Source organism: Schistocerca piceifrons, chromosome 6 (assembly GCF_021461385.2).
Source record: "Schistocerca piceifrons isolate TAMUIC-IGC-003096 chromosome 6, iqSchPice1.1, whole genome shotgun sequence".
NCBI lineage: Eukaryota > Metazoa > Arthropoda > Insecta > Orthoptera > Acrididae > Schistocerca > Schistocerca piceifrons.
Window position 1 is genome coordinate 199,259,289 of NC_060143.1, and position 13,444 is coordinate 199,272,732.

The 13,444-nt window shown below is 43.0% G+C and overlaps 1 protein-coding gene across 6 annotated transcripts in view; it reads left to right on the forward strand.

Moving 5' to 3' along the window:
* Positions 1-13,444, forward strand: part of LOC124802933 (E3 ubiquitin-protein ligase HECTD1) — a 325,190-nt gene that overhangs the window by 256,152 nt on the left and 55,594 nt on the right. For 5 of the 6 annotated variants that reach the window (XM_047264012.1, XM_047264013.1, XM_047264017.1 and 2 more), the window contains 2 exons: positions 2,669-2,950; positions 12,941-13,119. In XM_047264012.1, the coding sequence (XP_047119968.1) occupies positions 2,669-2,950; positions 12,941-13,119 (461 nt within the window). The remainder of the gene's footprint in view (positions 1-2,668; positions 2,951-12,940; positions 13,120-13,444) is intronic. The other variant, XM_047264018.1, reaches the window with a different exon arrangement.

Below are 13,444 nucleotides of genomic sequence, written 5' to 3' on the forward strand. Positions count from 1 at the left end.
TTTTATTGCTAACCGGTTCTCGGCTTACAAGGCCATCTTCAGACATTTACTGAGTATAATACTCAGTAAATGTCTGAAGATGGCCTTTAAGCCGAAAACCGGTTAGGAATAAAAGTAATATTGTAGAACAAAAGCAAACTGTGCTTTTCATTTATTATTCCTTTCCTTTCATAATTCTGTGTGGGGTGTCAGCTAGAATTGTTTCAAAAAGGTCTGAAATTGTGTAAGTTTGTTGGAAGTCTCTAAGCACTTTCACTGTCAAATACCTGGTGAATACAGTTGGTCTAATGTCATGCTGTGAGTTACATTGTCTTGGGACATATATACAGTTTCTATCTGTAATACTTGACATGTTCTTTTAATGAATGGTTCTACCTCTTAGAGAGATGATTATGAGGGCATTGCAAAGTTTTAAATTTGGACATTTTTGTTATGTTAAACTTCTAACAAATGGCTATACCTCTCAATCAGTGGATTGTGACTGCATTTTAAAGTTTTAAGTGTGGTCAATAATTCTATGAAATGAAGTGCTGCTGAAAATAAACTTTTGTTACTCCTAGAAGCCCTTAGACAACCTGCAACTGGGTCCAGGTGACAGTTTTAACCGCTTAGTAATATAGATGGTTACACAGTCATGCACACACAATGCAAAAAACTGGGGTGTCACACATATATTCAACTGTGCGATCCCGCAGTAAGGCACCTCAAACTGTGCTTCATGCTTTTGCAATAGAAGAAGTCGTGCACAGAGGTAAAATGGTTACATGTTGTTTGCAATCAAAACTGAAATTGTCTTGCGTATTGATATGTTTAATAAAGGTCGTAACTGCAGCTGGTGCACACACTTATCACAGTGAAGGGAAACACTCGAAAATATAGTAAAATACAACAAAGTAATGCAGCAGGCAACAAGGGCCACTTATAGCACTGTGCTGTTAGCCGGCTGACGTTAGTTGCAATCGAAAACAAATGACTACTGGCCAAAGCCTTCTGACTTCTGTCAATTCAGAATGAGGGAGCTGATATACCAACTTTAAGTTTACACACTGTAAATTTGGCAAGGAAGATAGTCCATAAGTTTATTCAGTTATGCCATTTTTATCTGAAAACACTTACTAATGATTACATCCCGTTGAATTACCAAATTTCGGAGATATCAATTGCCAAATTTTGCCCCCCCCCCCCCATTCCTTATAAAGAAAGAAAGAAGGGGGGAGAGAGAGAGAGAGAGAGAGAGAGAGAGAGAGAGAGAGAGAGAGAGGTGGGTTTAATCTTGTTTGGCAGATCAGTTGAGATGAAACAACTTCTAAGTGATTGTCCACGAAACCAGGAAGGTACACTTGCAGCCCTTTGAAGATGACTGATGTCGTATTGAGTGTGCCCGCAACATTCTCATTATGGAAGTGTAGAAGTAGTGTCAATACTTGATCACCTAGAACATTGGAATGGACCCAAGTCCCAAAATATCACAGAACCATATGCAGCCTGAACTACACCCTCCATATACAGCAGGTTAAACACCTTATTAAGGTTAAAAATTATGAAACCTCATTAAGCCTTCGGCACACTCCATGCCTCAAATTATTTGAAAAGATACAGAATGGGTACTCGTTGGACCACACTACAAAGCTCCAGTCAACTATTGTCCTGTTTCTGCATTGTTTGGCCTATTGAAGACATGCACCTTTATGTGCCACTGTGAACAAAAGTCATTTGGAAGTTACCTGACTCCAAATTCCATTACATGCAATTCCCTTCACAGTGTTCACTCAGAACCTCGTTGATATGGACCTGCCTCCACTGACAACAGCAACTTCTGTCAGGTTTTGAAACCCACTGTCGTTGACGAGGTGAGACGTTGGTCTCTGGTCCATCTTGGTTAAGATTAATTATGGCCACTGTTTCTACACCGTGTTATGTGGCTGTGATTGATACAGCTTATCTTGCAGGCACACTGGACAGTCTGTATCGATACAGCAGCATATCTGCCAACTTCAGCCAAGGTGTGGTCACAGGCATGTTTAAACACAATTCCTTTCTACCATTTTGTCAAATCTCGATGTTGAACCATTCTAATGCACTGCTTCCATACGACTAACTGGCATATACACATCATTCCACTGCCATGAACAATCTCAATAAATGAGGGTCACATGACTGCCTGCTACGTGCTCTACCCCATCTAAAATACTCCAAAGGGTCCGTTATGCCCTTTTAAGGGGGTGACTACTATTATGTCTAGTGAGCATGAAACTGTAGTTAATCATGGCGCATGCAGCAAATAATTATCAATATGAAGGAACAAAAAGTTAATACATCAAACCCAAAATACACAGATTGTGTTGGTACAAGAAAGCACTAAAAGATTGCAAATAGAAAGTTTTATGTGGGTAAAAGTGCATGATGTCTTGTGTTTTAGCAATGAATTAAGATAACGTTTTCCCAAACGTGTGACAGCATTCGTAAAAGTTGATGAAAAAATTAGCAGAAACAATAATACTCGAGAAAACCTAATATAACTGATGAGTACTAAAGAGGAAAGAAAAGGAAACATCTTGTAGATGTGATAATTCTATTATTTTTACATTTTTTATGTATATATTTTTTTAAACACACATTCTAAAATAGAACAGAACAGCATGGTGAAGTAGAAATAACAACCCTACAGGTTCAGCTGCTGGAGGCAAGAAGGAATGTGCTCCAATGTCAGTATCAGTGCCTAACCTAAGTGCAAGTGGTGGCTCCTGCTGTCCACCGGAGCGGGAAAGCCCTGCTGCCGCTGGTCTGCTAGAAACATTTGCCGCTGTAGCTCGCCGTCGAGCCCGGCAGCCTGTTCCAGCGTCATCTGGCGGTGGGCCGCCTACCTCTGGAAATGCAGCAACTCTCTTCCCGCGAGGGCCCGGTTCTGTTTCTGGCCTTGTTCGTCTAGCACTCTCTTCCAATTTTCCAGGTGAGTGGACAGAAATATTTTGGAAGTCATCTGAGAACAAGTCATGTGGAATTTTATTTGAATACAGTAGTTGTGTGGCAACAACTGCAGTACCTGCAGGGGCCTTTCATGTAATTCTCTTGTATTTAAGTTGCAAGCAAGGGCATGTTGTGTAACAGTGTAGGAGGACCAATAGTGTTAAGTAGTGTTTGTAAATCCTGCTTTTTTTTTTTGGGGGGGGGGGGGGGGGGGGGGAGTTATTGACATGGGGGATCATAAATCTTAAAATGAAAATGCTGAAAAAAATAAGGCTATAAAAGTTTCTCAGTTCCCCCGTTGATATTTGTTCGATGCCATTTTTGATGAGCTCTCAAGATTTTTTTTCTGCCTGTTAACTCTTTTAGGGATGTTGAGTTGAAGTGATCTTTTGGTACTTGGTTTGGTGTATAAATATCTGAATTGTAAAAGAAATGTAAAATTTTTAGGGTAAAATTTATTTATTTTGTTAATGTAGGAACTTCAGGTAATGGTCTACTCCTTATCCTTCTCCTCCAGTCTGCAGCTCCTGGTCTCGCGGTTGCGTTCTCACTTCCCGAGTGCAGGGTCCGGGGTTCAATTCCCAGCAGGGTCAGGGATTTTCACCTGCTTCAAGATGACCGGGTGTTTGTGTTGTCCTCATCATTTCATCATTATTCATAAAAGTGATGAGATTGGACTGAGCAAAGGTTGGGAATTTGTACGATCGCGGATAACCGCGCAGTTGAGTGCTCCACAAACCTGTCATCGTCATCCTTCTCCCCCCCCCCCCCCCTCCTGTCATCCTCCCCCCCTCCTGTCGTCCTCCCCCCCCTCCTGTCGTCCTCCCCCCCCTCCTGTCGTCCTCCCCCCCCTCCTGTCGTCCTCCCCCCCTCCTGTCGTCCTCCCCCCCCTCCTGTCGTCCTCCCCCCCCCTCCTGTCGCCCTCCCCCCCCCTCCTGTCGTCCTCCCCGCCCCCCCTCCTGTCGTCCTCCCCGCCCCCCCTCCTGTCGTCCCCCCCCCCCCCTCTCTCTCTCTCTCTCTCTCTCTCTCTCTCTCTCTCTCTCTCTCTCTCTCTCTCTTGTGTAACATGAAACTAAATAACTTGTGGTCTTGTTCAAGAATTCTTTCTGCATTTGCCCATCGTAATTTAGAGACATTGTCTCAAAAGTTTTTGTGCTTTGGTGATGTATTAAGGTGAGATGATCATGGTCATCTACTGCCATTTGTTCTTTCAAAGCATTTCACTGTTCCTCCCATTTTAATTTACAGATCTCCAGCTTACAGATATTCAGTTTCCAGTGTCTCATCTCTTTGAATTGATTGAATCATACACATAGACGAAATGGCTTGAAGAGAGAGTACTTTAACTGTCTTAGCATCCTACCCTTTTGGAAATTGCTGCTCCTGTAGCTGCAGTGGAGTATATCTCATATGGTAACATCCTTATTAGTTGCAAAAATTGTCAGTCTACAGAATGACAGATTGCATACACCTAATTTTGTTGCAAGAAATATTCTTTTGAGCTGCTCCTGTGATCGCTACCTTTCTAAAGCTATTTCTTGCCTGTTATTAAGTATGCATGTCAGTCAGAAATTTTAGATTCTCCAAATTGAGGTAATGGTTGAAAGCTTAAAACTATGCACACTTAGACTAATGTGCAAGTATAACTTAATACAGTTTAAAGATTGCTCAGAATTGCTCCTCTCTCTCTCTCTCTCTCTCTCTCTCTCTGTTTTTTTAAACAAAAAAAATCGTGTGTGCAGTGATTACTACATGTTGAGAGTCCTTGCATGTTGGTCTCCCTTATCGCCATTGTGATGCTCATATCGACTTCTTCTTAAACGTATGACTAAATCATTATAGCAAAAGCTTGAATATTTCCTATTGTTGCAGTTTCAAGGCGTATCTTATGTATCCTAGCAGTAAGGACACCTATTGAATCGCTCTTTGTTACTGCTGGCATGTTATTAACAAATCATTGCAGCCTATTAAATCTAGGGCACAGGAGTGATGTACTGCTAATCAACAGTAATTATTAAAGTGTCCTCTCTTTCACGCAAATGAAAAAGTGACAAGTTGCAGCCATACATATATAATATTGTTAGGCTGTTTTATTTATGAAGACAGTCTTCCCCTGAATTTGAGGAACAGCATTAATGCAATGTGGAAATGAGTCATATCTTTTTCTGTGGTTGTACTGAAATATTGTATTATTTCCCACATTATGCATGAAGTTAACTGTATGACATGAGTGTTCTTGGAAACACTGCATGTGTGTTAGAGGGAGAAAGGGGGACGGGGTCGTTTGATTTGTGCTGTGCATCGAGGCAAGATGAGATGTGAGTGAAAACTGGTCATGCTCGGTTATTCACATGTCCGGAGTCCGGACAACAGACACAGAATAAGTGCCTGACCGAGCAGAGTTGTGTGGAGCCAGATATTAACGGCTCAGTCCCTCCTTCAGCAGGTGAGTCGCAACCGGTTGGAAATTCAGCATTGCAGCACTCTAGACTGCATCATAATGTGTTTTTTTATTTAACCAATTTTGGCCAACAAATGGCTGAAGTCATCAACTGTATGAGAAATATTTGGTGGTGGTGGGTGTTTTTTTTAAAAAAAAAGTTCATGCACAGGGCAAACACGTTGTGGGCATAGAATAACTTGCCCTTTATTTCCCGAATGCCCCTGTATAAATGGTGTGCAGCTTTGAAGCTTTACTCACATTTTAAGATTTGGTTGCTTCTCGATGTTTATGATGGAACTTGAATACAACACTTGCATAAAAGGTACTGTTAAATAGTGGAACCTTTTTCCTCCTAAGAAAACAGTGTCTCTGTCTGATAACACATATATATTTATAATCCACTTGTACAACAAAAGAGTAATTTTACGCAAATACTACAATGAAGACAATTGTGTGGTTCCTGAAGAGGGGCAGCACCCTTTTCAGTAGTTGCAGGGGTCACAGTCTGGATGATCGACTGAGCTGGCCTTGCAACATTAACCAAAATGACCTTGCTGTTCTGGTACTGCGAATGGTTGAAAGCTAGGGGAAACTACAGACGTAATTTTTCCCGAGGGCAAGCAGTTTTATTGTATGGTTAAATGATGATGGCGTCCTCTTGGGTAAAATATTCCGGAGGTAAAATAGTCCCCCCTTCGGATCTCTGGGCAGGGACTACTCAGGAGGACGTCGTTATCAGGAGAAGCAAAACTGGCGTTCTACGGATCGGAGCGTGGACTGTCAGGTAGGTTAGAAAATTTAAAAAGAAAAATGGATAGGTTAAAGTTACATACAGTGGGAATTAGTGAAGTTCGGTGGCAGGAGGAACAAGACTTCTGCTCAGCTGCATACAGGGTTATAAATACAAAATCAAATAGGGGAAATGCAGGAGTAGATTTAATAATGAATAAAAAAAAAAATAGGAGCACGGGTAAGCTTCTACGAACAGCATAGTGAACACATTATTGCAGCCAAGATGGACACTAAGCCCACGTCTACCACAGTAGTAAAAGTTTATATGCCAACTAGCTCCGCAGACGACGAAGACATTGAAGAAATGTATGATGAGATAAAAGAAATTATTCAGATAGTGAAGGAAGACAAGCATTTAATAGTCGTGGGGGACTGTAATTTGATAGTAGGAAAAGGAAGAGAAGGAAAAGTAGCAGGTGAATATGGAGTGGGGGTAAGGAATGAAAGAGGAAGCCGCCTGGTAGAATTTTGCACAGAGCATAACTTAATCATAGCTAACACTTGGCTCAAGAATAATGAAAGAAGGTTGTATACATGAAATAGGCCTGGAGACACTGGAAGGTTTCAGATAGATTATAAAATGGTAAGACAGAGATTTAGGAACAAGGTTTTAAACAGTAGGACGTTTCCAGGGCCAGATGTGAACTCTGACTACAATCTATTGATTATGAACTGTAGGTCATAGAGAGTTTCAGAGAGAGCATTAGGGAACGATTGACAAGAACAGGGGTAAGAAATACAGCAGAAGAAGAATGGGTAGCTTTGAGAGATGAAATAGTGAAGGTAGCAGAGGATCACGTAGGTAAAAAGACAAGGGCTAGTAGAAATCCTTGGGTAACCGAAGAGATATTGAATTAAATTGATGAAAGGAGAAAATAAAAAATTGTTAATGAAGCAGGCCAAAATGAATACAAACCTCTCAAAAATGAGATCAACAGGAAGTGCAAAATGGCTAAGCTGAGATGGCTAGGGAACAAATGTAAGGATGTAACGCCATCTATCACTAAGGGTAAGATAGATGCCATCTACAGGAAAATAAGAGAGATTTGGAGAAAAAAGAACCACCTGCATGAATATGAAGGGGCTCAGATGGAAAACCAGTTCAAAGCAAAGAATTAAAAGCAGAAATGTGGAAGGAGTATGTAGAGGGTCTATACGGGGTCTATACAAGGGTGACGTACTTGAGGGAAATATTATGGAAATGGAAGGGGACATAGATGAAGATGAAATATGAGATATGATTCTGCGCGAAGAATTTGACAGAGCACTGAAAGACCTAAGTCGAAACAAGGCCCCGGGAGCTGACAACATTCCTTTAGAACTACTGATAGCCCTGGGAGAGTCAGCCATGACAAAACTACACCATCTGGTAAGCAAGATGTATGAGACATGCAGAATACCTCCAGATTTCAAGAAGAATATAATAATTCCAATTCCAAAGAAAGCAGGTGTTGACAGGTGTGAAAATTACCGAACTGTCAGTTTAATAAGTCATGGCTGCAAAATACTAACGTGAATTCTTTACAGACGAATGGAAAAACTGGTGGAAGCAGACCTCGGGGAAGATCAGTTTGGATCCCGTAGAAATGTTGGAACACGCGAGGCTATACTGATCCTACAACATAATTTAGAAGATAGATTAAGGAAAGGCAAACCTACATTTGTAGACTTAGCGAAAGCTTTTGACAGTGGTGACTGGAATACTCCCTTTCAAATTGTGAAGGTGGCAGGGGTCAAATACAGGGAGCAAAAGGATTTTTACAATTTGTACAGAAACCAGACTGCAGTTGTAATAGTGGAGGGCATGAAAGGGAAGCAGTGGTTGGGAAGGGAGTGAGACAGGTTTGTAGCCTATCATTGATGTTGTTCAGTCTGTGTACTGAGCAAGTAGTAAATGAAACAAAAGAAAAATTTGGAGTAGGAATTAAAATCCGTGGAGAAAAAATAAAAACTTTGAGGTTTGCCAATGACATTGTAATTCTGTCAGAGACAGCAAAGGACTTGGAACAGCAGTTGACTGGAATGGACAGTGTCTTGACAGGAGGATGTAAGATGAACATCAACAAAGCCAAAACAAAGATATTGAAATGAAATGTAATTGAATTAAATCGGGTGATGGTGAGGGAATTAGATTAGGAACTGAGACCCTTAAAAGTAGTAGATGAGTTTTGCTATTTGGGGAGCAAAATAACTGATGATGGTTGAAGTAGGGAGGTTATAAAATCTAGACTGGCAATGACAAGAAAAGCTTTTCTGAAGAAGAGAAATTTGTTAACATAGAGTATAGGTTTAAGTGTCAGGAAGTCTTTCCTTAAAGTACACTCCTGGAAATTGAAATAAGAACACCGTGAATTCATTGTCCCAGGAAGGGGAAACTTTATTGACACATTCCTGGGGTCAGATACATCACATGATCACACTGACAGAACCACAGGCACATAGACACAGGCAACAGAGCATGCACAATGTCGGCACTAGTACAGTGTATATCCACCTTTCGCAGCAATGCAGGCTGCTATTCTCCCATGGAGACGATCGTAGAGATGATGGATGTAGTCCTGTGGAACGGCTTGCCATGCCATTTCCACCTGGCCCCTCAGTTGGACCAGCGTTCGTGCTGGACGTGCAGACCGCGTGAGACGATGCTTCATCCAGTCCCAAACATGCTCAATGGGGGACGATCCGGAGATCTTGCTGGCCAGGGTAGTTGACTTACACCTTCTAGAGCACGTTGGGTGGCACGGGATACATGCGGACGTGCATTGTCCTGTTGGAACAGCAAGTTCCCTTGCCGGTCTAGGAATGGTAGAACGATGGGTTCGATGACGGTTTGGATGTACCGTGCACTATTCAGTGTCCCCTCGACGATCACCAGTGGTGTACGGCCAGTGTAGGAGATCGCTCCCCACACCATGATGCCGGGTGTTGGCCCTGTGTGCCTCGGTCGTAAGCAGTCCTGATTGTGGCGCTCACCTGCACGGCGCCAAACACGCATACGACCATCATTGGCACCAAGGCAGAAGCGACTCTCATCGCTGAAGACGACACGTCTCCATTCGTCCCTCCATTCACGCCTGTCGCGACACCAGTGGAGGCGGGTTGCACGATGTTGGGGCGTGAGCGGAAGACGGCCTAACTGTGTGCGGGACCGTAGCCCAGCTTCATGGAGACGGTTGCGAATGGTCCTCACTGATACCCCAGGAGCAACAGTGTCCCTAATTTGCTGGGAAGTGGCGGTGCGGTCGCCTACGGCACTGCGTAGGATCCTACGGTCTTGGCGTGCATCCGTGCGTCGCTGCAGTCCGGTCCCAGGTCGACGGGCACGTGCACCTTCCGCCGACCACTGGCGACAACATCGATGTACTGTGGAGACCTCACGCCCCACGTGTTGAGCAATTCGGCGGTACGTCCACCCGGCCTCCCGCATGCCCACTATACGCCCTCGCTCAAAGTCCGTCAACTGCACATACGGTTCACGTCCACGCTGTCGCGGCATGCTACCAGTGTTAAAGACTGCGATGGAGCTCCGTATGCCACGGCAAACTGGCTGACACTGACGGCGGCGGTGCACAAATGCTGCGCAGCTAGCGCCATTCGACGGCCAACACCGCGGTTCCTGGTGTGTCCGCTGTGCCGTGCGTGTGATCATTGCTTGTACAGCCCTCTCGCAGTGTCCGGAGCAAGTATGGTGGGTCTGACACACCGGTGTCAATGTGTTCTTTTTTCCATTTCCAGGAGTGTATTTGTATAGAGTGTAGCCATGTATGATTGTGAAATGAGAATTATAAATAGTTCAGACAAGAAGAGAATAGAAGCTTTCGAAATGTGGTGCTACAGAATAACTCTGAAGATTAGGTGGGTAGATCATTTAACTAAGAAGAAGTTACTGAACAGAATTGGGGAGAAGAGGAATTTGTGGCATAACTTGTCTAGAAGAAGAGGTCGGTTGGTAGGACATGTTCTGAGGCATCAAAGGATCACCAATTTAGTATTGGAGGGCAGTGTGAAGGGTAAAAATCGTAGAGGGAGACCAAGAGATGAATACACTAAGCAGATTCAGAAGGATGTAGGCTGCAGTAGTTATTCGGAGATGAAGAGGCTTGCACAGGATAGAGTAGCATGGAGAACTGCATCAAACCAATCTTGGACTGAAGACCACAACTACTACTGCTACTACACTGAAGAGCCAAAAAACCTGGTACATGTGCCTAATATCGTGTAGGCTCGCCATGATTACGCAAAAGTGCCGCAATACAATGTAGCATGGAGTCGACTAATGTCTGAAGTAGTGCTGGAGGGAATTGACGCCATGAACCCAACAGGTCTGTCCATAAATCTCTAAGAGTAAGAGGGGTTGCAGATCTCTTCAGAACAGCTCGTTGCAAGGTATCCCAGATACGCTCAATAATGATCATGCGTGGGGAGTTTGATGGCCAGCAGAAGTGTTGAAACACAGAAGAGTGTTCCTGGAGCCACTCTGTAGAAGTTCTGGACATGTGGGGTGTCAAATTGACCTGCTGAAATTGCCCAAGTCTGTGCGAATGCACAATGGATATGAATGGATGCAGGTGATGAGACAAGGTGCTTATGTACGTGTCACCTGTCAGTCGTATCTAGACATACCAGGGGTTCCATATCATTCCAACTGTACACGCCCCACACCACCAGCTCAGAAAGTCCCCTGCTGACATGCAAAGTCCATGGATTCTTGAGGTTGCCTCCATACCTGTACATGCCCATCCACTTGATACAGTTTGAAATGAGACTCGTCCAACCAGGCAACATGTTTTCAGTCATCAACAGTCCAGTGTCAGTGTTGATGGGCCCAGGCGAGGCGTAAAGCTTTGTGACGTGCAGTGATCAAGGGTACATGAGTGGGCCTTCGGCTCCGAAAGCCCTTATCAATGATGTTTCATTCAATGGTCTGCATACTGACACTTGTTGATGGCCCAGCATTGAAATCTGCAGCAATTTGTGGAAGGCTTGCACTTCTGTCACGTTGAGCGATTATCTTCAGTCATCGTTGGTCCCATTCTTGCAGGATCTTTCTCCCGCAGTGATGTCGGAGATTTTATGTTTTGCCAGATTCCTGACACCACATTCAAACTCACAGCAATAGCCAATCTAACAACTGTGCCAGACGCTTGTCTTACAACTGTGCCAGACGCTTGTCTTACATAGGCATTGCTGACCACAGCACCATATTCTGCCTGTGTACATATTTCTGTATTTGTTATATATAAATACAAAGATGAGGTGACTTACCGAACAAAAACGCTGGCAGGTCGATAGACACACAAACAAACACAAACATACACACAAAATTCAAACTTTCGCAACAAATTGTTGCCTCATCAGGAAAGAGGGAAGGAGAGGGGAAGACGAAAGGAAGTGGGTTTTAAAGGAGAGGGTAAGGAGTCATTCCAATCCCGGGAGCGGAAAGACTTACCTTAGGGGGAAAAAAAGGACAGGTATACACACGCACATATCCATCCACACATACAGACACAAGCATGTCTGCTTGTGTCTGTATGTGTGGATGGATATGTGCGTGTGTGCGAGTGTATACCTGTCCTTTTTTCCCCCTAAGGTAAGTCTTTCCGCTCCCGGGATTGGAATGACTCCTTACCCTCTCCTTTAAAACCCACTTCCTTTCGTCTTCCCCTCTCCTTCCCTCTTTCCTGATGAGGCAACAATTTGTTGCGAAAGTTTGAATTTTGTGTGTATGTTTGTGTTTGTTTGTGTGTCTATCGACCTGCCAGCGTTTTTGTTCGGTAAGTCACCTCATCTTTGTATTTATATATAATTTTTCCCACGTGGAATGTTTCCTTCCATTATATTGATATTTCTGTATTTGGTTATGCATGCCTATACCAGTTTCTTTGGCGCTTCAGTGTAACTTCTGTTTCTGTATATGGTTGGATGAAAGAATATGAATGAGGAATGTACATGGGTGCCAGTCACAGTGACAGGTCATGGCGTACACAAATATCCTGTATTATAATCTGTTCACAGAAAATCAGTGGTAAACTCTTGTTAATGTTGGTGAGAGTTGTGTGTGTTGCTATCACATAACAAATGTCTTATATTCAGATTGTGAAATTTTGACCATTTTTTGGCCACATTTTCCACTGTATTTTAGCAAGGACAGCAAATTTGTTTTCTGTTGTATTCCATTGTGTGTCCACTCTACAAATTATCTCCATTTAGCCACAGTAGACGTATTTGTAAATTGATCTGCAGTAGAAGAAACTGTCAGCTTGTTGTTGGCTGTTTTATTGTCATCGTGTTGGTGGTTCTTGTCCATTTTCAATGTTGTCTTTGCAATCCTTGGGAGAAGTCTACAGTCAACACTGTGTTATGTTGTACAGTCTATAAACTGTCTGCAGCGTGTGGTCTAGTGATTAGTGTGTCTGCCTCTAGATTGCAGATGCCGAATTTGATTTGTGTCTGGGTCTAAGATGTTTTTCACCTGGGGATTCAGTGTTTGTTTTCTCCTAATCATTTCATATTGTCTTCATTGACTTGCAAGCCACCAAAGTGACTTCAAATAAGACTTGCACCAGGCGGGCAAACAACCCCAGATGGGGTCTCCTAATCAGTAATGCCATGCAGTCATTCATTTCATTCTATAAACTTCTACGTCGGTATTGCCTTTTTTCCTAGTGATAGTATTCCACATCTTTTGTTCTTCTCAACCTTATTCTTACAAATGACATGTGTTTGAAACATTTGCAGGTGGTCTTCTGAGTACAGCTCAGAGTTATCCCAGTTTGACAACAAGTGGTGGCGGGAGTGGTGGTGGAACAGGTTCAGGTGGAGTATCAACAACCGCTGGAGGTGCGCCGTGCCTTAGTCAGGCACTTACTATGAGTCTTACCTCGACCTCTAGTGATTCCGAGCAGGTCAGTCTGGAGGTTAGTGCTCCGGACTATTATTGAGTTTCTCTCTTGTGCATGGTAATAGAGTATTAAGAGATTGGTGAGTGCTGTTTAGTAATAAAAGTAAGTTATAATGTAAGTATTATCTAACTTCAGAAGGAAATAAGTTGACATTGTGATCTTGTTATACATGCTTCTTTAAAGCAGAGGTTTAAGCAAGTGAGTTCCATCTGGCATCCAATGGAGATTATATAATTTTTATCATGTACAATAATTTTCATGTTTAAACTTTCTTCATTAGCGCATAGTGCACAAAGAAATATGTTAAAATTGTGAAGGAGGCTGTATGGAAAGAAGACGG